This window comes from Heteronotia binoei, chromosome 8, assembly GCF_032191835.1.
Source record: "Heteronotia binoei isolate CCM8104 ecotype False Entrance Well chromosome 8, APGP_CSIRO_Hbin_v1, whole genome shotgun sequence".
NCBI lineage: Eukaryota > Metazoa > Chordata > Lepidosauria > Squamata > Gekkonidae > Heteronotia > Heteronotia binoei.
Window position 1 is genome coordinate 120,152,872 of NC_083230.1, and position 27,973 is coordinate 120,180,844.

Below are 27,973 nucleotides of genomic sequence, written 5' to 3' on the forward strand. Positions count from 1 at the left end.
ACCAGCATTCTTCCTCAGGAGAGACGCTCGGGTGAAATGAATGAACTTCAAGCCCTTTTTACAGCTGTTTTTCTCATCGTGCTGTTTCTTGGGAGTGTGTTCCGCGACACAGACTGGCACGGGAAGGAGCTGTCATTGTGAGGTGGCCCTCGGTAGGTCGAGCTACTCTTTCCTCTGTTCGAATCGTCAGTGTTTCTGTCAAAATATCCAGTAACATTGGAACGCTTGAACATAACAGAAGAAAGACTGGACTCTGAACCTTCCATCGGGTGCAGAATCCTAGTTAATGTATTCTAAAAGCCCCGAAAACGTCAACATATTGTATGTCTCTGACAGCGCTCTGGAGATGACGGGTTTCCTTTGGGAAACATTTCTAACCATTAGATCGTCTGATTCCAGCATTCATTCCGGCTTTAATTTTTGAGTAACGGTCCTCTGTTTCTAACCAGGGAAGGCTCTGGCAACATGAAGCCGGTTATCGTCGTTCACGGAGGAGCCGGTCGCATCTTTAAAGAACGGGAAGACGGAAGCCGTTCCGGTGTAAGGAAAGCGGCCCTGAGAGGTTACAGCGTCCTCAAACGGGGAGGGAGCGCATTAGATGCCGTTGAAGAAGCCGTAGCCATAATGGAAAATGATCCTCATTTTAATGCAGGTAATTGCTATGTGTTTTCCATTTCAGGAGAGTGATATTGCAATCGCACCGTTTATATTTAGAGGAAGAGAAGCCATTTTTGTTGTTTTGGCCCTGGTCCTCTGTCCTGTACCGAGCTCAGCGATGATATCGCTTCACTCTGCTCTGGTAAGACCTCACCTGGAGTCCTGTGTTCAGTTTTCGGCACCACATTTTCAGAAGGCTCTAGACAAGCTGGAACGGGTCCAGAGGAGGGCGATGAAGATGGTGAGGGGTCTGGAGACCAAGTCCTATGAGGAAAGGTTGAAGGAGCTGGGCATGTTTAGCCTGGAGAGGAGGCGGCTGAGAGGTGATAGGATCACCATCTTCAAGTATTTGAAGGGCTGTCGTGTAGACGATGGTGTGGAATTATTTTCTGTGGCCCCAGAAGGTAGGGCCAGAACCAATGGATTGAAATTAAATCAAAAGTAGGCTTTCCAAATCCCCCGCCTGGCCAGGGGACCGCCTATTTGGAGCCTCCTCCCCCTGCTCGCTAAAAAACCGGAAAGCGGGGTGGGGAGGGGAATGGCGACCCTTCCCACCCAGCCCCGATTGCAGCAGCCAGAGTTCTTCCGTTTTCCCAGGCTGCTTCCCGCCCCCAGTCAGCTGGCTGGTGGGGGGAGCCCCGCCCCCAAAGGACCATGTGCCTTTGCACCTCCGGAGGCTTGATTGAAAGGCTTCAACTTGGGATGGTGTGTCTGTGTTGCTGTGAAGAAACTGGCAGCCACTCGTGAGTAGAGAGGCCAGTCCCCTGCATCAGATTTGCCAGAAACGGGGTGGGGAGGGGGTGGGGAGGGGTTATTCCCTATGTGGAAATCGATTCTCATAGGGTATAATGGGGAATTGATCTGGAGGTTTCGAGGGCTCTGGGGGAGCTGTTTTTTGAGGTAGAGGCACCAAATTTTCAATATAGTATCTAGTGCCTCTCCCCAAAGTACCCCCCAAGTTTCAAAACGATTGGAGCAGAGGGTCCAATTCTATGAGCCCCAAAAGAAGGTGGTGCCCTTATCCTTCATTATTTCCTATGGAAAGAAGACATTTAAAAAGGTGTGCTGTTCCTTTAAATGTGATGGCCAGAACTCCCTTGGAGTTCAATTATGCTTGTCACACCCTTGTTCCTGGCTCCGCCCCAATCTCCTGGCTCCACCCCCAAAGTCCCCAGATATTTCTTGAATTGGACTTGGCAACCCTAATCAAGTGTTTCCGGCTCAACATTAGGAAGAACTTCCTGACCGTTAGAGCTTTTCCTCAGTGGAACAGGTTTCCTTGGGAGGTGGTGGGCTCTTCTTCCTTGGAGGTTTTTAAACAGAGGCTAGATGGCCATCTGACAGCAATAAGGATCCTGTGAATTTAGGGGAAGGTATTTGTGGGTTTCCTGCATTGTGCAGGGGGTTGGACTAGATGGCCCTGGAGGGGGTTGGACTAGATGACCTGCTGGAATGGCCTTGGGTTAGCCATAGCTCTCGCAGGAGTTGTCCTTGAAAGGGCAGCTTCTATCAGAGCTCTCTCAACCCCACTCACCTCACAGGGTGTTTGTTGTGAGGGAGGGAGGTAAAGGACAGAGTTGTCCTTGAAAGGGCAGCTTCTGTCAGAGCTCTCTCAGCCTCACCCACCTCACAGGGTGTCCGTTGTGGGGGAGGAAGATAAAGGAGATTGTGAGCTGCTCTGAGACTCTGAAATTTAGAGTGGAGGAAGGGATATAAATCCAATATCTTCTTCTTCTATAGTCAGAACAGAGACTATTGAACTCTAGAGGGCTCAGATGATGTAAGGGGGATTTCATGTGGGCGGATATTAGTGTCCTGTTTATGTTCGATTCTTAGGTTGTGGCTCCGTGTTAAACGAGAAGGGCGAGGTGGAAATGGATGCCATTATAATGGATGGGAAAAATCTAGCCTCGGGGGCAGTATCCGCAGTGAAACGTGTAGCTAATCCAATAAAGCTTGCTCGGCTCGTCATGGAAAAGGTATGCTGAATGCGCAGGTTCCTGTGGTGGGGGGGAGAGAAAGGCTATTCGTCTTCTGTGCTTTGGCGTTTCACTACCTGTGTCTCTGGCTTGGTCTACTCATTTCACAAAATAAGGATAAAATGAACTGTACCATTTCTTTTGGGGGAGATCCCATTTTTGTCACTGCTTCCGTATAAACATCAAACCAACACCCCAGCCAGTTTGGTGTAGTGGTTAAGTATGCAGACTCTTATCTGGAAAAACCAAGTTTGATTCCCCACTCCTCCCCTTGCAGCTGCTGGAATGGCCTTGGGTCAGCTGTAGCTCTGGCAGAGGTTGTCCTTGAAAGGGCAGCTGCTGTGAGAGCCCTCTCAGCCCCACCCACCTCACAGGATGTCTGTTGTGGGGGAGAAGATAAAGGAGATTGTGAGCCGCTCTGAGACTCTGATTCAGAGAGAAGGGCGGGGTATATAAATCTACGGTCTTCTTCTTTTTCAGTCCAATGGCTGGTCTTTCTCTCTGATGGGCTTACCTGCTGTTTAGAAGAAGAAGGTATTGGATTTATATCCCGCCCTTCACTCTGAATCTCAGAGCAGCTCACAATCTTCTTTATTTTCCTCCTCAGCTTGCTGCAATGCCCTAGAGCAGGGGTCCCCAACCCCCGGGCCAAGGACCGTCCCGGTCCGTGACCTGTTAGCAACCGGGCCGTGAGTTGTATAATTATTTTATTATATATTAAAATGTAGTAATAATAGTAAGAAGAAGACAACATTGGATTTATATCCTGCCCTCCACTCTGAAATTCAGAGTGGCTCACAATCTCCTTTACCTTCCTCCCCCCACAACAGACACCCTGTGAGGGGGTTGGGGCTGAGAGAGCTCTGACAGAAGCTGCCCTTTCAAGGACAACTCCCATGAGAGCTATGGCTCACCCAAGGCCGTTCCAGCAGCTGCAAGTGGAGGAGTGGGGAATCAAACCCCATTCTCCCAGATAAAAGTTTGCCTACTTAACCACCGCGCCAAAATAAAGTGCACAATTGTATCATCCCAAAACTATCCCCACCCCTGGTCCGTGGAAAAAAATGTCTTCCACAAAACTGGTCCCTGGTGCCAAAAAGGTTGGGGACCACTGCCCTAAAGTGCACCCTTCAAAGCAGCCATTTTCTCCAGGGGAGCTGTAAAAGCAGGCGATCTCCAGGCAGCACCTGGGGGCTGGCAACCTTAGCATTTAAGCCCTCGCTCCCCACCTGCTGATACTTGTCCGCCACAACTGCAAATTTCAAATTGCCTTTCTCATTAGGAATTTTATCAGGGTATTTTTTGAGCAGGAACGCACAGGGACACAGTTCCGGCTGCCTTGGCATCAGGGGGTGTGGCCTAATATGCAAATGAGTCCCTGTTGGGCTTTTTCTACAGATAAAACCCTGTTATTATTTATTTTTAAAAGGGGGGGGGAGATTAGTGACATGCCTGCGCCAATTTGGTGTAGTGGTTAAGTGCGCAGACTCTTATCTGGGAGAACTGGGTTTATTTATTTACTATTTATTATTTATTATTACATTTGACTTATATCCCGCCCTCTCCGCAAGCAGACTCAGGGCGGCTCACAGTATCATATCTACACAGTTAAACCAATAAAATATATAAAACCATAATTTACATTTACATTTTCCAGTTTAAAAACATATTACATTTTTTAAAACCATTATATAGTGCTGAATCCATACATTATAGGCGGCATTAAAAAATTCCAAGCAGTGATCACCGGCATTCTGTGTGATGTCCGGTGGCAGCCGTCTCTTCGTCAAGCATCGAAGGCCTGCTTGAACAACTCACTTGGTTCCCCACTCCTCCCCTTGCAGTTGCTGGAATGGCCTTGGGTCAGCCATAGCTCTGGCAGAGTTGTCCTTGAAAGGGCAGCTGCTGTGAGAGCCCTCTCCAGCCCCACCCACCTCACAGGGTGTCTGTTGTGGGGGAAGAAGGTAAAGGAGATTGTGAGCCTCTCTGAGTCTCTGATTCAGAGAGAAGGGCGGGGTATAAATCTGCAGTTGGAGAAGGCATTTGTCTCTTTAAATCACTTTGCCAAGCCAACTGGCAGCTTGGAGAATGCATTTAAAATTAACGTTGCTTTCTTTCTGCCTCTCCCTTCCCCTTCTATTCATCTTCCTTCCTTCCTTCCTTCCTTCCTTCCTTCCTTCCTTCCTTCCTTCCTTCCTTCCTTCCTTCCTTCCTTCCTTCCTTCCTTCCTTCCTTCCTTCCTTCCTTCCTCCCTCCCTCCCTCCCTCCCTCCCTCCCTCCTTCCCTCCCTCCCTCCCTCCCTCCCTCCCTCCCTCCTTCCTTCCTTCCTTCCTTCCTTCCTTCCTTCCTTCCTTCCTTCCTTCCTTCCTTCCTTCCTTCCCTCCCTCCCTCCCTCCCTCCCTCCCTCCCTCCTTCCCTCCCTCCCTCCCTCCCTCCCTCCCTCCTTCCTTCCTTCCTTCCTTCCTTCCTTCCTTCCTTCCTTCCTTCCTTCCTTCCTTCCTTCCTTCCTTCCTCCCTCCCTCCCTCCCTCCCTCCCTTCCTTCCTTCCTTCCTTCCTTCCTTGTGGCTCTCAAACATCCGACATTTATTCTTTGTGTACGTTTGGCCACCCCGGTGTAGATGAATATCACTGGGGTTTTTTGCCTTACGACTCTGGTGATCTGAAGATCAACACACTTAATGCTGGAGAGCCAGATTGGTGTAGTGGTTAAGTGTGCGGACTCTTATCTGGGAGAACCAGGTTTGATTTCCCACTACTCCGCTTGCAGCTGCTGGAATGGCCTTGGGTCAGCCATAGGTTTTGTAGGAGTTGTCCTTGAAAGGGCAGCTGCTGTGAGAGCCCTCTCAGCCCCACCCACCTCACAGGGTGTCTGTTGTGGGGGAGGAAGGTAAAGTAGATTGTGACCACTCTGAGATTCAGAGTGTAGAGCGGGATATAAATCCAATATCATCTTCTCTTCTTCTTCAACCAGGGCTGACTCTGTGCAGCTTCCAAGATCTGACAAGATGAGGCTAGCTTGGGCCATCTAAGCCAGCCTGGGCGGTAAAGACCTTGCACTTCTTATGGAAAAGACAGTTGCACCGGCCACTTTGGTGTAGTGGCTAAGAGTGCAGACTCTTATCTGGGAGAACCGGGTTTGATTCCCCCCTCCTCCACTTGCAGGGGCTGGAATGGCCTTGGGTCAGCCAGAGCTCTCTTATCTGGGAGAACCGGGTTGGATTCCCCCACTCCTCCACTTGCAGCTGCTGGAATGGCCTTTGGGTCAGCCATAGCTCTGGCAGAGCTGTCCTTGAAAGGGCAGCATCTGGGAGAACTCTCTCAGCCCCACCCAACTCACAGTGAGACTGTGAGATCTGGAGCGGAGGGCTGGATATAAATCCAATGTCGTCTTCTTCTTCTTCTTTTTGTTGAAAAGTCAGGTTTGGTGAGCTCTTTGACTGAGGATCTGCTTTCTCTCCTTCAGACCGATCACATGCTGCTGACTGACCAGGGAGCTCTCGCCTTCGCCAGGGGCCGTGGGATTTCCTGAGGTTCCAGGAGAGAAACTCATCACCGAAAGGTCCCTGACTAGGTGGAGGGAAAACCTTGAGGCCGATTCGAACCCTCAAGAATTCCAAAAGCAAGTATCGGTTTTGGTGCCTTGCTGAATCCCTGGCCGTTTGAACAAATCAAATTAAACCATACGGAGGTATGGCAACTACATTATGGAAACAATTAGGAGTGGAGTTCTAGCAGGAGCTCCTTTGCCTATTAGGCCGCACCCCCCTGATGTAGCCAATCCTTCAAGAGCTTGCACAAAAGAGCCTTGTAAGCTCTTGAAGGATTGGCTACATCAGGGGTGTGTGGCCTAATAGGCAAAGGAGGTCCTGCTAGAATTCCTTACAGGGCTTTTCGTACAGGGCCTGCTGTAAGCTCCAGGAGGACTGGCTACATCGGGGGTGTGGCCTAATAAGCAAAGGAGGTCCTGCTAGAATTCCTTACAGGGCTCTTCGTACAGGGCCTGCTGTAAGCTCCAGGAGGACTGGCTACATCGGGGGTGTGGCCTAATAAGCAAAGGAGGTCCTGCTAGAATTCCTTACAGGGCTCTTCGTACAGGGGCCCTGCTGTAAGCTCCAGGAGGACTGGCTACATCGGGGGTGTGGCCTAATATCCAAAGGAGCTCCTGCTAGAATTCCACACTTGGAAACAATACTGCATTTACTGGAGTAAAAAGTGTGTGTCACGGGCCTTCTGGTCCTTTCTGACTTATGAGTTTTAATGACCTCCCAAATGTCCTACAGTTACCTACCTTCCTCTCAGCTCTTGCAAACCAAGGGCCGTTGACTTCCTTTATTAAGTTAATCCATCTAATGGAGGATCTAACTGGAGAGCCAGTTTGGTGTAATGCTTAAGTGTGTGGATTCTTATCTGGGAGAACCAGGTTTGATTCCCCACTCCTCCACTTGCACCTGCTAGCATGGCCTTGGGTCCGCCATAGCTCTGGCAGAGGTTGTCCTTGAAAGGGCAGCTTCTGAGAGAGCTCTCTCAGCCCCACCCACCTCACAGGGCATTTGTTGTGGGGGAGGGAGGTAAAGGAGATTGTGAGCCGCTTTGAGACTCTGAGATTTAGAGTGGAGGGTGGGATATAAATCCAATATCATCATCTTCTACTCTTTTTGTTCAACTTTTCCTAGCACTATTGTTTACAAGATTATGTATGGGATACAGAAGGTGGAGAAAGAAGTATTTTTCTCCCTTTCTCACAATACAAGAACTCGTGGGCATTCAGTGAAATTGCTGAGCAGTCAGGTTAGAAATGATAAAAGGAAGTCCTTCTTCACCCAAAGGGTGATTAACACATGGAATTCGCTGCCACAGGAGGTCCATCAGTGGCTATTAGCACAGCGTATCGTTGGAACTCTCTGTCTGGGGTAGTGATGCTCAGTATTCTTAGTGCTTAGGAGGGGACTCAATGAGAGGGCTTCTAGCATCCTGGCCCTGCTGATGGACCTCCTGCTGGCGCCTGTTTGGGGTTTTTTTGCCACTGTATGACACAGGGTGTTGGACTGGATGGGCCACTGGCCTGATCCAACATGGCTTTTCTTATGTTCTTATGTGACACAGAGTGTTGGACTGGATGGGCCATTGGCCTGATCCAACATGGCTTCTCTTATGTTCTTATGTGACACAGAGTGTTGGACTGGATGGGCCACTGGCCTGATCCAACATGGCTTCTCTTATGTTCTTATGTGACACAGAGTGTTGGACTGGAGGGGCCACTGGCCTGATCCAACATGGCTTCTCTTATGTTCTTCTGTGACACAGAGTGTTGGACTGGAGAACCACTGGCCTGATCCAACATGGCTTCTCTTATGTTCTTATGTGACACAGAGTGTTGGACTGGAGGGGCCACTGGCCTGATCCAACATGGCTTCTCTTATGTTCTTCTGTGACACAGAGTGTTGGACTGGATGGGCCACTGGCCTGATCCAACATGGCTTCTCTTATGTTCTTCTGTGACACAGAGTGTTGGACTGGATGGGCCATTGGCCTGATCCAACATGGCTTCTCTTATGTTCTTATGTGACACAGAGTGTTGGACTGGAGGGGCCACTGGCCTGATCCAACATGGCTTCTCTTATGTTCTTCTGTGACACAGAGTGTTGGACTGGAGAACCACTGGCCTGATCCAACATGGCTTCTCTTATGTTCTTATGTGACACAGAGTGTTGGACTGGAGGGGCCACTGGCCTGATCCAACATGGCTTCTCTTATGTTCTTCTGTGACACAGAGTGTTGGACTGGATGGGCCACTGGCCTGATCCAACATGGCTTCTCTTATGTTCTTCTGTGACACAGAGTGTTGGACTGGAGGGGCCACTGGCCTGATCCAACATGGCTTCTCTTATGTTCTTCTGTGACACAGAGTGTTGGACTGGAGAACCACTGGCCTGATCCAACATGGCTTCTCTTATGTTCTTATGTGACACAGAGTGTTGGACTGGAGAACCACTGGCCTGATCCAACATGGCTTCTCTTATGTTCTTATGTGACACAGAGTGTTGGACTGGAGAACCACTGGCCTGATCCAACATGGCTTCTCTTATGTTCTTATGTGACACAGAGTGTTGGACTGGAGGGGCCACTGGCCTGATCCAACATGGCTTCTCTTATGTTCTTATGTGACACAGAGTGTTGGACTGGAGAACCACTGGCCTGATCCAACATGGCTTCTCTTATGTTCTTCTGTGACACAGAGTGTTGGACTGGAGAACCACTGGCCTGATCCAACATGGCTTCTCTTATGTTCTTATGTGACACAGAGTGTTGGACTGGAGAACCACTGGCCTGATCCAACATGGCTTCTCTTATGTTCTTCTGTGACACAGAGTGTTGGACTGGAGAACCACTGGCCTGATCCAACATGGCTTCTCTTATGTTCTTCTGTGACACAGAGTGTTGGACTGGAGAACCACTGGCCTGATCCAACATGGCTTCTCTTATGTTCTTATGTGACACAGAGTGTTGGACTGGAGGGGCCACTGGCCTGATCCAACATGGCTTCTCTTATGTTCTTCTGTGACACAGAAGTGTTGGACTGGATGGGCCACTGGCCTGATCCAACATGGCTTTTCTTATGTTCTTATGCAACACAGAGTGTTGGACTGGAGGGGCCACTGCCCTGATCCAACATGGCTTCTCTTCTGTTCTTATGTGACGCAGAGTGTTGGACTGGATGGGCCATTGGCCTGATCCAACATGGCTTCTCTTATGTTCTTATATTTTTATGTCTTTCCAGTAAGTCATCCTCTCCTAATGTGACAAGAATCCAGCCTGCTGAACCAAGGTATAACAGCATGATGTTTGTTGCTTTTCAATTGCCTCTGTACTACAGTTTGCAAGGCATCTGTTCTTGGGCCCGATACGTATCATAAGGAGTTCATGCTCTTAATAAGACAGGGGAATTGGCAGAACTGAAGATTCTGTGTGTGTTCATATCACTTCAGTCATAATAATTAATGACTGCTTCCTTTTGGACCAAGAGTAGAACAAAACAGTGAGCCCACAATACCATGACACTCTAAATCAACTGTGTAACCAATAAATCTTCATCATAAATCAACTGTGTAAGCAATAAATTCAATGAAACCAATGCATTCAATGAAATTGCTGAGCAGTCGGGTTAGAACGGATAAAAGGAAGCCCTTCTTCACCCAAAGGGGGATTAACACATGGAATTCACTGCCACAGGAGGTGGTGGCTACAAACATAGACAGCTTCAAGAGGGGAATGGATAAGCATATGGAGCAGAGGTCCATCAGTGGCTATTAGCCATAGCTTATCATTGGACCTCTCTGTCTGGGGCAGTGATGCTCTGTACTCTTGGTGCTTGAGAGGGGGCACAGTGGGAAGGCTTCTAGTGTCCAGGTCCCACTGGTGAACTTCCTGATGGGTTTTTTTGGCCCCTGTGTGACACAGAGTGTTGGATTGGATGGGCCATTGGCCTGATCCAACATGGCTTCTCTTATGTTCTTCTGTGAAACAGAGTGCTGGACTGGATGGGCCATTGGCCTGATCCAATGTGGCTTCTCTTAAGTTCTTATGTGACACAGAGTGTTGGACTGGATGGGCCACTGACCTGATCCAACATGGCTTCTCTTATGTTCTTATGTGACACAGAGTGTTGGACTGGATGGGCCATTGGCCTGATCCAACGTGGCTTCTGTTATGTGACACGGAGTGTTGGACTTGAAGGGCCATTGGCCTGATCCAACATGGCTTCTCTTACGTTCTTATAAATAAGTTGTCTTGTACACCTATAAATTTGATATAATTCACATAGTCTGATAAGCACATACAAATTTTTTCACCTATCAAAAATTTGCAAATATGAAAAGTACAAAGTTGTCTTTCACAGTGCTGAGTGTCTGTGGCAGAAATCAAGATGCAGCTTCAGGACTGACCTCCCTTTTTAACATCGACTTGCTCTCAATATAGTTGAGTTTGCATCCAGGGAATTGGTTCAGCCTCTTAGTTATTTCCCTTGTAGCTCTCATAGCACTGAGTGCATTCGGTAGCTTAAGAAAAGTTGTGTTTCACGTCCATTATTTCATCAAGAGCCTGTAGCAGAGGTGGCCAAATTTGGTTAACATTAGAGCCACATCGAATAAATATCAGATGTTTGAGAGCTGGAAGGAAGGAAGGAAGGAAGGAAGGAAGGAAGGAAGGAAGGAAGGAAGGAAGGAAGGAAGGAAGGGAGGGAGGGAGGGAGGGAGGGAGGGGTGGAAAGAAAGCAACTTTAAATGCATTCTCCAAGCTGCCAGCTGGCTTGGCTTAGTGAAGTGATTTAAAGAGAGCAATGCCTTCTCCAAGCCGGTCAGTGTGGTGGTGGGGGCTTCAACAACCACAGAGTATGTGTGAAAGAGTCACATGTGGTTCCTGAGCCACAGTTTGGCCACCCCCGATTTAGGCTAATTTGCTGCAGTCGAGCAAAAGGCTGGGTGGGTGGTTGGGGTGCATGTGTGAGAGAGCGAGAGAGAGAGAGAAAGAAAGAAAGAAAGAAAGAAAGAAAGAAAGAAAGAAAGAAAGAAAGAAAGAAAGAAAGAAAGAAAGAAAGAAAGAAAGAAAGAAAGAAAGAAAGAAAGAAGAGTGTTGGACTGGATGGGGCCATTGGCCTGATCCAACAGGGCTTCTCTTATGTTCTTATGTGACACAGAGTGTTGGACTGGATGGGCCATTGGCCTGATCCAACATGGCTTCTCTGATGTTCTTATGTGACAAAGTGTTGGACTGGATGGGCCATTGGCCTGATCCAACAGGGCTTCTCTTATGTTCTTATGTGACACAGAGTGTTGGACTGGATGGGCCATTGGCCTGATCCAACATGGCTTCTCTTATGTGACACAGAGTGTTGGACTGGATGGGCCATTGGCCTGATCCAACGTGGCTTCTCTTATGTTCTTATGTGACACAGAATGTTGGACTGGATGGGCCTTTGGCCTGATACAAGATGGCTTCTCTTATATTCTTATGTTCTCTTTCCTTGGCGGTTTTTAAACAGAGGCTAGATGGCCATCTGATGGCAATGCTGATTCTGTGAACTTGGGCATGAGGGCAGGAAAGGGTGTATCAGTGCTTAGTTCTCGTGGGTGTGGAGCAGGGGGTCGCTGTGTGTGTGTGGGGGGAGAGGTATTTGTGAATTTCCTGATTTGTGCAAGAGGGTTGGACTAGATGACCCTGGAGGTCCCTTCCAACTCTGCGTTTCTATGATAATGGTCCCTTTGCTTTTAACAACAAGCTCAGAAGATTACTGACCTCAATGTGCTTTTTTAATGACTTCTAGAAATGTGCCTGCGTTAGAGGTCAGATTTTAGACTGAAGATGTCTGTTGCCTTTTCATACTTGGAGCAGGCTGCCTGTGAGAAAAAAACACAGTATTCTTTTTTGGCAGACAAACTCTTGATCTTGAACCAAGTGTCTGATATGCTGTTTTTGGCAGAGACCTGGGAACCGTCGGAGCCATTGCGATCGACAGTGCCGGAAATATCGCTTGTGCCACGTCAACAGGGGGACTTACGAATAAGCTGGTTGGCCGTGTTGGTGATACAGCCTGCATAGGTAGAGTGTGTGCTTGTGTATGTGTGTGTGTGTGTAAGTGCAAGTGCCATTAAATGGCACCCAAGTTGTGGTGACTCCTTAGGGTTTTCAAGGCAAGCGAGAGGTAGAGATAGTTTGCCATTGCTTTCCTCTGAACATATGAAGCTGCCTTATACCGAATCAGACCCTTGGTCCATCAAAGTCAGTCTTGTCTACTCAGACTGGCAGCAGCTCTCTTGGGACCTTCTGCTTACCAAGTATTGTCTACTCAGACTGGCAGCGGCTCTCCAGGGTCTCAAGCTGAGGTTTTTCACACCTACTTGCCTGGACCCTTCTTAGTTGACGATGCCGGGGATTGAACCTGGGACCTTCTGCTTACCAAGCAGATGCTCTATCACTGAGCCACCGTCCCTCTCCTATGTCTACCACTGAGTCTCTCCTAAGTCTACCACTGAGCCACCTCCCCTCTGCAAAGCCTTCCTTGGTGGTCTCCCATCCCAAGAACCGAGCTTGTGTAGTTTCTGAGGAGATCAATATACCATTCCATATCCCCTGCATAGGTAGGGAAACAGGAAATGGAAGCAGAGTTTATTTTCCCTCTCATATAATGTGCTTAGGTCAGGGGTGGCCAAACTGTGGCTCGGGAGCCACATGTGGCTCTTCCATACATATTGTGTGGCTCTCAAAGCCCCCACCACCCCATTGGCCAGCTTGGAGAAGACAGTTGTCTTTTAAAATGCCAGCTGACGGCTTGGAGAATGCATTTAAAGTTGAAGTTGCTTTCTTTCCACATCTCCCACCCACTCCCCATCTATTTTCTTTTCTTCCTTCCTTCCTTCCTTCCTTCCTTCCTTCCTTCCTTCCTTCCTTCCTTCCTTCCTTCCTTCCTTCCTTCCTTCCTTCCTTCCTTCCTTCCTCCTTCCTTCCTTCCTTCCCTCCCTCCCTCCCTCCCTCCCTCCCTCCTTCCTTCCTCCCTCCTTCCCTCCCCTCCTTCCTTCCTTCCTTTCTCCCTCCCTCCCTCCATCCTCTCCTCCCTTCCTCCCTCCCTCCCTTCCCACCCTCCCTCCTTCCCTCCATCCTTCCCTCCCTCCCTTCCCTCCCTTCCTTCCTTCCTTCCTTCCTTCCTTCCTTCCTTCCTTCCTTCCTTCCTTCCTTCCTTCCTTCCTTCCTTCCTCCCTCCCTCCCTCCCTCCCTCTCTCCCTCCCCCTCTCCCTCCCCCCTCCCTTCCTTCTCTCTGGCATTCATGACTTGCAGCTCTCAAACATCTGACATTTATTCTATGTGGCTCTTACATTAAGCGAGTTTGGCCACCCCGGCCTAGGGCATCATTTAATAAACCTTGAGGGCCACGGTCCAAAGGACCTACATGAAGGTTTGCAGTTTCTTCACCACCACTAGCTCCTTCTGCCAAAGAAGCCAGCCTTTGGTTAACTGCACAGTGGCAGTGTTCACACTGAAGCAGAAGTGGCCACCAAAATGCCTTGGCCAAAGTCAAAAGCTGAAGGACCTTTCCACAAAACATCTGAAAAATATCATACTTGCAGTAGGCTAAATTAAGAATTATCCGGCCCCAAAGCAGTTCATCCCCTTGAGAACCACACAAAAGTTGAAAGACCTTTCATATTTCGACATATCTAAAGCCACATAGGGTTATACCTGTTGTTGTTCAGTCGAGTTTGACTCTTTGCAACCCCACGGACCCTTCTAGGCCCTTCTATCTTCCACCGTGTTCCTAAGTTCACTCAAATTCATGTTTACTGCATTGATAACACGGTCTAAGCCAGGGGTGTCGAATTCATTTGTTATGAGGGCTGGATCTGACGTAAATGAGACCTTGTTAGGCCGGGCCCTGCAAGTTGGGCCAGGCCATGTGTGTACCTATTTAAGATTAGGTAACAGAGGTATAAACTTTATAAAGGACACAATTTTTTAATAAAACTTAGGAAAGGAAAGGTCCCCTGTGCAAGCACCAGTCGTTTCCGACTCTGGGGGTGACATTGCTTTCACAACGTTTTCACGGCAGACTTTTTACAGGCTAGTTTGCCATTGCCTTCCCCAGTCATCTACGCTTTCCCCCCAGCAAGCTGGGAACTCATTTTACCAACCATGGAAGGCTGAGTCAACCTGGAGCCGGCTACCTGAAAACCCAGCTTCTGCTGGGGATTGAACTCAGGCTGTGAGCAGAGCTTAGGACTGCAGTACTGCAGCTTTAACACTCTGTGCCACGGGGCTCTTAAACCATACTTAAAATGTTAGCACTTGCTGGTCTTAAAGGTGCTTTCTTTGTATTTCTCCCATGGGATCCAGGGAACTGGGCAAAGGAAGCTATGGCTCTTTTCTTTCTTTCTCAGGGGATGGGAAGGGGCAGGAGCCTCAGCCAATACAAGGAAGAGAGGCTTGACTCAGTAGCTCTGCTGTGCGATTGAGAGAGCCTGGAAAAACAAGCTCCACCTCCCCCACTTTCGCCCCAAGGAGCTTCAGTCAATGGAGAAAATAGAGGTTTTGTTTTGTAGCTCCTGAGCAATCCTTGCAAAGCAAACTGTTATGCAGAAGGAAGCAAGATATAGGGAGAAGGAAGCAGTTGACAGCCAGTTGCTCGGGGGCCAGATAGGAGCCCTCCGGGGGGCCTGATTCAGCCCCCAGTTTGCATGTTTGACACCCCTGGTCTAACCATCTCCTCCTTTGCCGTCCCCTTCTTCTTTTGCCTTCTGTCTTTCTCAGCATCAGGGTCTTCTCCAGCGAGTGCTCCCTTCTCCTTTGGTGGCCACAGTATTTGAGCTTCTACTTCAGCATCTGACCTTCCAGGGAACAGTCTGGGGTGATTTCCCTTAGGACTGACTGACTGGATCTTCTTGCAGTCCAAGGGACTCTCAAGAGTCTTCTCCAGTGAGTGCTCCCTTCTCATTGGGTGGCCAAAGTATTGGAGCTTCAGCTTCAGCATCTGACCTTCCAGGGAACAGTCAGGGTTGATTTCCCTTAGGACTGACTGACTGGATCTTCTTGCAGTCCAAGGGACTCTCAAGAGTCTTCTCCAGTGAGTGCTCCCTTCTCATTGGGTGGCCAAAGTATTGGAGCTTCAGCTTCAGCATCTGACCTTCCAGGGAACAGTCAGGGTTGTTTTCTCTTAGGACTGACTGACTGGATCTTCTTGCAGTCCAAGGGACTCTCAAGAGTCTTCTCCAGTGAGTGCTCCCTTCTCATTGGGTGGCCAAAGTATTGGAGCTTCAGCTTCAGCATCTGACCTTCCAGGGAACAGTCAGGGTTGATTTCCCTTAGGACTGACTGATTGGATCTTCTTGCAGTCCAAGGGACTCTCAAGAGTCTTCTCCAGTGAGTGCTCCCTTCACATTGGGTGGCCAAAGTATTGGAGCTTCAGCTTCAGCATCTGACCTTCCAGGGAACAGTCAGGGTTGATTTCCCTTAGGACTGACTGATTGGATCTTCTTGCAGTCCAAGGGACTCTCAAGAGTCTTCTCCAGTGAGTGCTCCCTTCTCATTGGGTGGCCAAAGTATTGGAGCTTCAGCTTCAGCATCTGACCTTCCAGGGAACAGTCTGGGTTGATTCCCCTTAGGACTGACTGACTGGATGTTCTTGCAGTCCAAGGGACTCTCAAGAGTCTTCTCCAGTGAGTGCTCCCTTCACATTGGGTGGCCAAAGTATTGGAGCTTCAGCTTCAGCATCTGACCTTCCAGGGAACAGTCAGGGTTGATTTCCCTTAGGACTGACTGATTTGATTTCCTTGCTGTCCAAGGGACTCTCGAGAGATTTTAGTGGGCTTAATTTCAGTAACCCATAATATGCCTCGATACCAGACACTGAAAATTCCATTAGACTCTTCAATGGATCTAAGAACATTGTAGGACAAAGACATCGAACTCATTTGTTATGACGGCTGGATCTGACATACATGTCACTTTGATGGGCCAGTCCATGCATGCCATAAAATGTAACGTGAGGTACCAGAGATACCTACTTTTTAAAGGTGATTTCAGAAGTCCAATGGCAATAGCAGGCTTGATTGGATTAGGTGTGATATGCAGAGGGGCAGTAGGCGTGGAGATACCAGCATTGGTAATGAGACAGAAAACCTAGGTCTCAATTCCATCCAGGAGGATTCAGTCCAGGAGGAAGCAAAGAGTAAAATGGACATTAGAAACCACAACATTCAGTTGCTGGCCCAAGAGTAGCATTGAATCATAGAGTCGGAAGGGACCTCTAGGGTCATCTAGTCCAACCCCCTGCACAATGCAGGAAACTCGCAAACACCTCCCCCTAAATTCACAGGTTCTTCATTGCTGTCAGCTGGCCATCTAGTCTCTGTCTAAAAACCTCCAAGGAAGGAGAGCCCACCACCTCCCGAGGGAGCCTGTTCCACTGAGGAAAAACTGTAACAGTCAGGAAGTTCTTCCTCATGTTGAGCCGGAAACTCTTTTGATTTAATTTCAACCCATTCTGGTCCTACCTTCCGGGGCCACAGAAAACAATTCCACCCCATCCTCTATAGGACAGCCCTTCAAGTACTTGAAGATGGTGATCCTATCACCTCTCAGCCGCCTCCTCTCCAGGCTAAACATGCCCAGTTCCTTCAGCCTTTCTTCACAGGACTTGGTCTCCAGACCCCTCACCATCTTTGTCGCCCTCCTCTGGACCTGTTCCGGCTTGTCTCTATCCTTCTTAAAATGTGGTGCTCAAAACTGAACACAATACTCCAGGTGAGGTCTTACCGGAGCAGAGTAAAGCGATACCATCACATCACGTGCTCTTACAAAATAATTTCAGAAGGAGATGAGAAGGAGAGACTGCTGAATTGCAACTGATAATGAAGCTCAACGGAATGTATCCTCCAGGACTGAATTGAGCTCTAGATTTTCTGTCTGCCACACTGCTAACCAGCCTGTGGGTCAAGCCAAACGTTACGGTGGTGGTGTGGTTAACTCCAACAATCCCTTTCCTAAGGTGACTTATGGACTTGTTTGTCCCCGAGGAGATATAGTACTGATGTGGACACTTGACCTCCCTACATGGGATGGCCAAATAGTGAGTTTGTTCGTGTGTTTCTGCAGCTGTGTGACATCCTAACCATGCAGAAGAAATGCTTGGTGGTAGTGCTTTTTTTTGTAGCAGGAACTCCATTGCATATTAGACTACACATCCCTGATGTAGCCTGTGGAGAAATGCCATTTTAGGCTATGGTTATGTGGGAGTTGGCAGGAAGAGGCCATAAAACTCTAGACAAGGCTTTGGCCTAGTCTATTCCTCCTTCCCCCTCCCCTCCTGTCTGGAAGCAGCACTTCTGAGGAGGCTTCCTAGAGAGAGTATTGTCAGGCTGGTCTCCCAGAAGGCTGCAGGAGGGAAAACCAGTTCCTGGGCGGGAACTGGGTTTTATATTAGAGGTTTTTGGAGGGAAACGGGCAGTTAAAAGTTGTCAGGGGAAGCTGACAGTCAGTTGAGTTTTGATTTAGAACATAAGAGAAGCCATGTTGGATCAGGCCAATGGCCCATCCAGTTAGGCTTGCCAATCCCCAGGTCCCCGCGGGGGTTCTTCCGCTTTACCAGACTCCTTCCCGCCCCCAGTCAGCTGGCCGGCGGAGGTGGGGGGAAGCCCTGCCCCCAGAAGACCATGTGCCTTTGGAGGCTTCAGTCTCCGATTGAAAGGCTTCCTCTTCGGATGGTGTCTCTGTGTTACTTTGAAGAAGTTGGCAGCATCTTGTGAGTAGAGAGGCCAATCCCTCGCTTCAGAGTCGCCAGAAACAGGGAGGGGGGAGGGAAATGTCTGCTGAGCACTTCATTATTCCCTATGTGGAGATCGATTCTCATAGGGTATAATGAGGAATTGATCTGGAGGTTTCAGGGGCTCTGGGGGAGCTGTTTTTTGAGGTAGAGGCACCAAATTTTCAGTATAGTATCTAGTGCCTCTCCCCAAAGTACCCCCCCCCAGTTTCAAAACGATTGGACGAGGGGGTCCAATTCTATGAGGCCCAAAAGGAGGTGCCTTTATCCTTCGTTATTTCCTATGGAAGGAAGACATTTAAAAAGGTGTGCTGTCCCTTTAAATGTGATGGCCAGAACCCCCTTGGAGTTCAATTATGCTTGTCACACCCTTGTTCCTGGCTCCGCCCCCAATGTCTCCTGGCTCCACCCCCCAAAGTCCTCAGATATTTCTTGAATTGGACTTGGTAACCCTACATCCAGTCCAGCACTCTGTGTCACACAGTGGCCAATACACACACACACACACACACACACACACACACATATATATATATATACACACACTGTGGCTAATAGCCACTGATGGACCTCTGCTCCATATTTTTATCCAATCCCCTCTTAACGCTGGCTCTGCTTGTAGCCGCCGCCACCTCCTGTGGCAGTGAATTCCACATGTGGAATCTGAGTCTTGGTGACTGGTGAGTCGGTTCTGGATGGTATGGTCAGGGCCAGTTATATATTAGGGAAAGAAGGAGCGTTTATCTCTACTTTCATTTATTACTTCTGTTCAACCTGTATTTAAAAATGCCTGCAAATATTTAAAATATAAATTTTAAATAAATATTTTGTCTGTTTAAAAAGGTAGTCCCTCTGTCCCACATAGGTTCCCCAACCGCCTTAGACCACACTACTGCAAAAGGGGGAGTCCAGGGAAGGGGGAAGGCACACAGTTGGCAAGGGTGCCAATCCTCCAGGGGTCTCCCAAAGAAGGACCTTGGTCTCTGTCATAACCAAGTACAGGGTTGGCAGAGGACCTTGAGGCCAGGCCTCAGAACTGGCAGGAAGGGGGATTGGGACTGGGAGTCCTGTTCCTCTTGGTCAGGAACCCCTAAATTGAACAGATGGTGGCAGCGTGCCCTAGTGGTGAGAAGAGGGTAAGCTCCCTTCAGGAGTTGGCAACTCAAAAGGGAGTTGATGGGACCGGGTCTGAAGGCAGAATCGAGCCGGTTCCATCACATAGCCCAGTCCTCCAAGAGCTTGCAGGGCTCTTCGCACAGGGCCTACTGGAAACTCTTGGAGGATTGGCTACATCAAGGGGTGAGTGGCCTAATATGCAAAGGAGTTCCTGCTACAAAAAAAGCCCTGCTTGGTTGCATCCAACTGTCTTATTTCACTGTTTCTCCAAGGCATGGAGAGCTCTGCCCTCCTCCAGTATGCCCTCAGTACAACCCCATGCAGTAGATCAGGGGTGGCCAACGGTAGCTCTCCAGATTTTTTTTTTTGCCTACATCTCCCATCAGCCCCAGCCAGCATGGCCAATGGCTGGGGCTGATGGGAGTTGTAGGCAAAAAAAAAAAAAAATCTGGAGCGCTACCGTTGGCCACCCCTGCAGTAGATCAAGCTGAGTCACCTAGTGAATTTAATCGAACAAGTAGGAGTCCAATAGCGCCTTTAGGACCAGCGAAATTTTATGCAGAATGTAAGCTTTTGTATGCTTTCATCAGACAATGAAATGGGGTACAGCGAGCAGAGCTACATCTAGCCGGTGGGCAGTGGTTAAGAATATAAAGTGGTACAAAGTGGTACAATGTGGTATAAAGTGGTACAAAGTGGTATAAAGTGGTACAATGGCAAAATAATGAAATTAACCAACTGAAATTAACCAAACTTTCTCCAGTAGAACACGGCACTTGATCCTGAAAGATGCTACAAACCCTAATGATATTACCAGCTGTGAAAACCTGAAATCTTTGATAACTGAAAGAACGTTTGGTCTAGAGAGCATTTGCGTAGGAAACCAATAACAGTTTAAAAAGGGAAAGGCAGTCCCCTGTGCAAATACCAGTCGTTTCTGGCTCTGAGGTGACGTCGCATCACGACGTTTTCACAGCAGACCTTTTTACGGGGTGGTTTGCTATTGTCTTCCCCGGTCATCTACACTTTGTCCCCAGCAAGCTGGGGACTCATTTTTTGAGGTAGAGGCACCAATTTTTCAGCATAGCATCCAAGGCCTCCCCTCAAAACACCCACCAAGTCTCAAAAAGATTGGACTAGGGGGTCCAATTTTATGAGCCCCCAAAGACCATCCCCCTATCCTTCATTTCCAGTGGAGAGAAGGGATTTAAAAGGTGTGCAGTCCCTTTAAATGTGATGGCCAGAACTCCCTTTGGAGTTCAATGATGCTTGTCACAATCTTGGTTCTGGCTCCACCCCCAAAGTCTCCTGGCTCCACCCCCCAAAGTCCCCAGATATTTCTTGAATTCGACTTGGCAACCCTAACGTAGTACTAGTAAAATTAAGGTGATTTAGTTATTCCAGTCTCAACCTCCTGGAGGTTGGCAACTCTATGATATCTCTAGGCCTAGGAGCACCATCAGGGAAAGCCACAATTCTGCCTGCAGTATGCACAGAAAGAATTCTTTGATAAAAAGGTAAAAGTCCTCCCCTGTGCAAACACCAGTCGTTTCTGACTCTGGGGTGACGTCGCATCACGATGTTTTCACAGCGGACTTTTTACGGGGTGGTTTGCCCTTGCCTTTTCCGAGTCATCTATGCTTCCCCCCCATCAAGCTGGGTACTTATTTGACCGACCTCGGAAGGATGGAAGGATGGGTCAACCTTGAGCCGGCTACCTGAACCCAGCTTCCGCCGGGATCGAACTCAGGTCATGAGCAGAGCTTGGACTGCAGAACTGAACATATGAACATATGAAGCTGCCTTATACTGAATCAGACCCTTGGTCTATCAAAGTCAGTATTGTCTTCTCAGACTGGCAGCGGCTCTCCAGGGTCTCAAGCTAAGGTTTTTCACACCTATTTGCCTGGACCCTTTTTTGGAGATGCCAGGGATTGAACCTGGGACCTTCTGCTTCCCAAGCAGATGCTCTACCACTGAACCACCGTCCCTCCCCGCAGCTTTACCACTCTGCGCCATGGGACAGTAACATGTAAATCTAATGACTGAGCAAGGTTTTTGATTAAGGGTATCTCTGCTCCTTGTCTGGCTTTTAACTCTCTTCCAGCGGTAACGAATTGCCTTTCAGTATTCCAGCTGCTTGAAAGGAATGGACCCTTCTCCCCCACCAAGTCCCGTCTTGTTACTGAAATGCAAATGTGCCTCTGTCTTCTTGCCCCTTACCTAAACCCACTGATGTCGATACGTCAGTCTGAAGCGACAAAGTCAATAAGGTTCATTAATCTGAAGCTACACCGGCCACTTTTGCAATTGGTTTTTATTTTTGTTTGTTTACTACATTTGTATTTTGCTACAAAACATGCAAATCCTTTACAGATGAAAAACAAGAGCTGGGATAACACACTAAGTCAAGGGTGTCAAACATGTGGCCTGGGGGCCAAATGAGGCCCCTGAAGGGCTCCTATCAGGGCGCCTGAAAAACTGGTTGTCGTCTGCTTCCTTCTCCCTCTCTTGTTTCCTTCTGTATCAAAGCTTGCTTTGCAAGGCTTGATCGATTGCAGAGGAGCTACAGAGCAAAATCTCTGTTTTCTCTATTGGCTGAGGCTCCTCCCTTGGGAGGAAGGGGGAAGGATAGCTTGCTTTACCAGGCTCTCTCATTCGCATAGCAGAGCTACTGAGCCAAGCCTCTCTCCCTTCTATTGGCTGAGGCTCCTCCCCCTCCTGGTCCCCTGGGGAAGGAAGGAAAGAGCCAGAGCTTCTTTTGCCCAGTTCCCTGGATCCCATGGGAGAGATACAAGGAAAGCACCTTTAATATATATGTGTTTGTGTGTGTGTGTGTGTGATAAGCACCTTTAATACCAATGAGTGCTACTGTTTTAAGCATGTTTTATTTTAAGGTGTTTTTTTTTTAAATCTTTAATTGTATTTGTCTGTGTCCTTTATAAAGTTTATATCTCTAGTACTTTGTATGTGCTCACAGCCATAAAGGGTACAACACACAATACACAACATTTCTTGATTTGAGATATATGATAATGAGAATGTTACCTTTTTGAAAGAAGATATTGGATTTATATCCCACCCTCCACTCTGAATCTGAGAGTCTCAGAGCTGTTCACAATCTCCTTTATCTTCCTCCCCCCCAACAGACATCCTGTGAGGTAGATGGGGCTGAGAGAGCTCTTCCAGAAGCTGCCCTTTCAAGGACAACTCTGCCCGAGCGATGGCTAAACTAAGGCCATTCCAGCAGGTGCCGCAGGAGTGGGGAATCAAACCCGGTTCTCCCAGATTAGAGTCCACGCACTTCATCACTACACCAAACTAGCTGTGGCATGTCTAGACAACTGCTGTTCCTATCTTCTTAGGGGGACTATATTTTCCAGTTTTTAATAAAAGGAGCTCCCATAGTCTTTAACAATCGCAGTGAAGCATTGCAGGTGAATTCACCCTTTTGTTTTTATTCTTTGCGCAGGAAGTGGGGGTTATGCAGATAATCATGTCGGTGCCACCTCGACCACGGGCCACGGAGAGAGCATTATGAAAGTGGTTCTAGCCAGGCTTGTCCTTTATCACATGGAACAAGGTAATAGTCGATGTCCGGGGTGTCCTAAGTTCCAGAAAGTATGCATGCTAGATCCCAGATGGCTTTTGAATAGGGTTGCCAATCCCCAGGTGAGGGCAGGGGATCCCCCGGTTTGGAGGCCCTCCCCCCACTTTGGGGTCATCCGAAAGCAGGGGGAGGGGAGGGAAATGTCTGCTGGGAACTCTGTTATTCTGTATGGAATCTTATTCCCATAGGAAATAATGGAGAATTGAGGCTCTGGGGGGGGGGGCTGTTTATTGAAGTAGATGCACCAAATTTTCAGTATAGCATCCAGTGCCTCTCCTCATAATATCCCCAAAGTCTCACAAAGATTGGACCAGATGGTGCAATTCTATGAGCCCCGAAAGAAGTTGCCCCTATCCTTCATGATTTCCAATGGAAGGAAGGCATTTTAAAAGATCTGTGATCCCTTTAAATGTGATGGCCAGAACTCCCTTGGAGTTCAATTATGCTTGTCACACCCTGGCCCCACCCCAGTGCCTCCTGGCTCCACCCCCAAAGTCTCCTGGCTCCACCCCCAAAGTCCCTAGATATTTCTTGAATTGGACTTGGCAACCCTACTTTTGAAGCACCTCTCAGTTTCAAAAGCAGATCACTGCGAAGATCACTGCCGCTTGGGGAAAAACAAGGCCAAAACCCCCTTGGACTCATGGGACTAGGTTAAGTTGCCAGGTCCGACTTAAGAAATATATGGGGACTTTGGGGGTGGAGCCGGGAGCAAGGGTGTGACAGACATGACTGAACTCCAAAGGGAGCGCTGACCATCACATTTAAAGGGACCGCGCACCTTTTAAATGCTTTCCCTCCATTTGGAATAATGAAGGATAGGGGCACCTTATTTGGGGGCTCATAGAATTGGACCCACTGGTCCAATCTTTTTGAAACTTGGGGAGGGGGGGGTTGAGGAGAGGCACCAGATGCTATGCTGCATATTTGGTTCCTCCACCTAAAAAACAGGGGCCCCCCCAGAGCCCCAGATACCCACAGATCAATTCTCCATTATACCCTGTGGGAATGGGTCTCCACAGGGAATAATGGAGCGCTCAGCAGACATTTCCCTCCCCCCTCCCCCGCTTTCTGATGACCTTGAAGCAGAGGGAGGGCCTCCAAACCAGGGGATCCCCTGCCCTCACCTGGGGATTGGCCACCCTAAGTGGAAGTCAAGGTAAACAACATCTGTTGGGTCCCCTGTGTCCACATGTTTGTTCACTCCCTCAAAGAACTGTAACAGGTTAGTGAGGCAAGATCTTCCCTTACAGAACCCATGCTGAGTCTTCCTCAATAACTTGTGTTCATCAATGTGCCTACTCATTCTGTCCTTGATAATGCTTTCTACCAACTCTCCCGGTACTGAAGTCAGACTGACTGGCCTGCAATTTCCTGGATCTCCTCTGGAACCCTTTTTAAAGATGGGAGTGACATTTGCTACCTTCCAGTCCTCAGGAACAGAGGCAGATTTCAATGAAAGATTACATATTTTTGTCAGGAGATCCACAAGTTCAACTGTGAGTTCTTTCAGAACTCTTGGATAATATAATAATAATAATAAATTTTTATTTATACCCTGCCCTCCCCGCCAAGGCAGGCTCAGGGCGGCTTACAAAAGCACGTATGCCATCCAGACCTGGTGACTTATTAGTTTTTAATTCATCTATCAGTTGTAGGACCTCCTCTCTTGTCACCTCAATCTGACTCAGGTCTTACAACACCCCTTCCAAAATTAGCAGTTCTCGAGTGGGCAGACACTTCTCATCTTCCACCATGAAGACAGAGGCAAAAAATGCATTCAGCTTCTCAGCCATTTCCCTATTCTCCTTCAGTAATCCTTTTATCCCAAGGGCCCCACTGTCTCCTTGGCTTGTTTCCTGCTTCTAATATATTTGAAGAAATTTTTATTGTTGGTCTTTATGTTTTTTGCATTATGCTCCTCATGGTCCCTTTTTGCCTGCCTGATCACAGTCTTGCATTTAATTTGCCACTGCCTGTGTTCCCTTTTATTAATCTCACTTGGACTAGCTTTCCACCGCTTAAAGGAATCCTTCTTACCTTTTACAGCTTCCGTAACTTTGTTTGTTAACCATGCAGGCCTTTTCTTATACCTGTTTGTGCCTTTCCTGTGGTATATATTTTATCTTAGCTTCTAGGATTGTAGTTTTAAATACCCTCCAAGCTTCCCCAAGGGTTTTGACTGCATTTACCTTTCCTCTCAGTTTCCTCTTCACATGCCTCTTCATATCAGAGAATTTACCCCTTTTAAAGTTAAAAGTGGTTGTGCTGGTCTTTTGGGACAACTCCCAATTTATACAGATGGTGAAATCAATAACGTTATGGTCACTGTTCCCAAGCGGCACGATCACTTTTACATCTCTCACCAGGTCTTGGGCATTACTTAGGACCACATCCAGGATCGCCCCACCCCTGGTAGGTTCTGTGACCATCTGCTCCATAGCACAGTCATTGAGACTGAAAAACTATATAATCTCTCCTGTCTTCTTATTCTTTTTTTCCTAGGAAAGTCACCAGAAGCTGCTGCTGACATTGCCTTAGATTACATGAAAACAAGAGTTGGGGGGTTGGGGGGCGTTATTGTCCTCAGCCGGTCAGGAGACTGGGCCGCGAGGTTCTCCACCAAGGAGATGGCCTGGGCCGCAGTCAAAGACGACCTACTGCATTGCGGCATTCATCCTGGCGAGAGCGATGAACAGTCTGCCGAAGAAGCCCTCAGCACCATGGGATCCTAAGCGAAAGAGAAGAAGGAGGCGCTACGGTTGGATAGAGATCATACGCCTGCCTTGGGAATCTCTTGTTCCCACCCTGAAAGGGTGGCCCCTTCCCCCACTTCAGATGCATTCAGTCCTGGCCACCTTTTGCGATCAAGACATAAAATCCAGAAGAAAACGTAACTGAGTCTAGGAAGTTAAGAGAATAGAAAGAGGCTGCAACATTTACCTCAGAATGATATGTCTCTGTTCTCCGGGGTCAATATCTTGAGGGCAGCTTTTCACCTTACATCAGGGGACACCAACCCCTGGGCTGCGGACCAGTACCAGTCCATGGCTTGTTGGCAACCGGGCCGTGGAGTGAGGCAGAGACCTTCACCTACTCCTTATTTAAAGACCCCCATGGTGGGGACAGGGATGAGCTGTGGGCTTGGGGGGCAGCCTGGGGCAGCAAAAAAACCAGCACCCCCACCCCCACCGGTCTGTGGAAAAACTGTCTTCCACAAAACCGGCCCCTGGTGCCAAAAAGGCTGTGGCCCAATGCCTTACGTGACTGTTGTGGGAAACTAGTGTTCACAGTAGAAAACAAAACATTTTCATATTGAGTGTTATGTCACTTTTTAAAAAAATTCTAGTTGTATGGTTCAGATGCCCACCTGCGTTCTGACTGAAAGATTTCCTACAGTTTATCATCTCTATCCTGCCGCGGAACAAATTGAAAGTAGCCGTTGATTTGCGATTTCGTTCCGGTCATGCGTTGCTTTTACAGGACGGCAAGTGAACAAGCAGTATGAAAACCTTGTAGTTAATGGCCTCGAGGGTCAAAATAGAAATTAACAAACCTACTGTATTGTAAATTGTGTTCATCTTGAGGGGCACATCTTTAGACAGCATGTCCTGATTTATTTTAAGGGAGAAGTGTGCACGACTGCATTTCCACATATGTAATGAATGAAATGAGAGACGCAACCTTGCCTATTTTGGAGATAATAGCAAGATGAACACCTGATTAATCACCACAAAAAGCTCTTAAGATTTTTGTTTCCTTTATGTGAACAAACTTAGAGGTGTATAGCAGCTTCCTACTGATTACTGTCGGATAAATATTCAAGAACAGGAGAACTCAGACCTAGAATATAACTAGAATATCGAGCAATTTGCTTGCAGAATATGTGAGGTGGTGAGGGAATGCATATAAATGCCAAGTTCTCTTACAGCGCAATCCGAACAGCACTTAACTGGGAGTAAGCCCCATTGAATAGACCTGAGTAGAATTCAGAGTAAGCTCGCTTAGGATTGCTCTGTTAATTAGAGAAACATAGACGTTATTAATATATTTTAAAGTCTGCCCCTTAGCCTGTTCAATAGTGTCAAAGGTTATATAAGCAATGTCTTGTGTGTGTATAAATAAACAGCTGTTCTAACTTATCCGGTTATTAATTTGAAAAATAGGTTTAGAGTTCCGTACAGAATTTCAATGTGTTCCATGGAAATGCTTCTTTGGATTTTCTTTTTATTGTTTACAGAAGACAGCACAACAAAGGACACTTCTTGGCTTAATTATGTACTAGATGTGGTGGCAAAACACAGAAATATGTGAAGAAAAACAAACACCTGCCTTTATCCAGATTGATTTGGGTTCTTCTAGCACAAGTCCTAAATACCATTGAGGATTGGGGCAAAACTGGAAGTCTGCCTTGCTGATTTGCAATGTTGGAATCTACTGATCAAAAATAGTACAATAGAAGACAGGCGTGGCTAACGGTAGCTCTCCAGATGTTTTTGCCTACAACTCCCATCAGCCCCAGCCAGCATGGCAAAAAAACATCTGGAGAGCTACCGTTGGCCACCCCTGCAATAGAAAATTACAAACGTAAATGTCTATTGGCAGGGTATTTGTATTTTATTCCAGCTTTTCCGTTTCTTGTTTTCATATTAATGCAATTCGGTAACATAGGTCACACTTAGATATTGCTTTGGTCCCATTTCTTGTCTTTGATCTGAGAAATAACCAACGGTGTGCTGGTATATAATATGCTTTCTATGAAATAGCCCAAGTAAAGCCTTACACACTCAGAGTGTGTTTTATGACAATACTCATGTATACATTATTGCTCAAGTGTATAACGAATTACTTTGGCCACCAAATGAGAAGGGAGCACTCACTAGAGAAGATCCTGATGCTGGGAAAGACAGAAGGCCAAAGAAGAAGGGGACAGCAAAAGAGGAGCTGGCTGGACAGCGTTACTGATGTAACTAACATGAATTTGAGCAGACTTCGGAGGCTGGTGGAAGACGGGAGGGCCTGGCGTGACTTGGTCCATGGGGTCGCAAAGAGTCGGACTCGACTGTACAACAACAACGTAATGAACAAACCAGCTTTGTCATTACCAACATATAGATATAGCTGTTACCCTTTGTAATATAACAAACATAAAAACTAATTTTATACTTTTTAACGTTATATTTTTAAAATCGATTTAATATGTACATCCTTGGCTGCTGTTAGCCGCCCTGAGTCCATTCGCGGAGAGGGCAGGATTTAAGTTCAAAGTAAGTAAATAAAAATAAATAAATACATTTAAAGAA

At 47.7% G+C, this 27,973-nt stretch overlaps 1 protein-coding gene across 1 annotated transcript; it reads left to right on the forward strand.

The window, feature by feature from the left end:
* The first annotated feature begins 455 nt into the window (after positions 1–455).
* On the forward strand, positions 456–27,973 carry LOC132575930 (isoaspartyl peptidase/L-asparaginase-like). Its single transcript, XM_060244618.1, is given in 7 exon segments — positions 456–652; positions 2,494–2,636; positions 6,101–6,148; positions 6,150–6,256; positions 12,116–12,234; positions 22,533–22,643; positions 25,176–27,973. Coding segments are annotated over 7 exon segments (945 nt in total). The 5' UTR covers positions 456–465; the 3' UTR covers positions 25,406–27,973.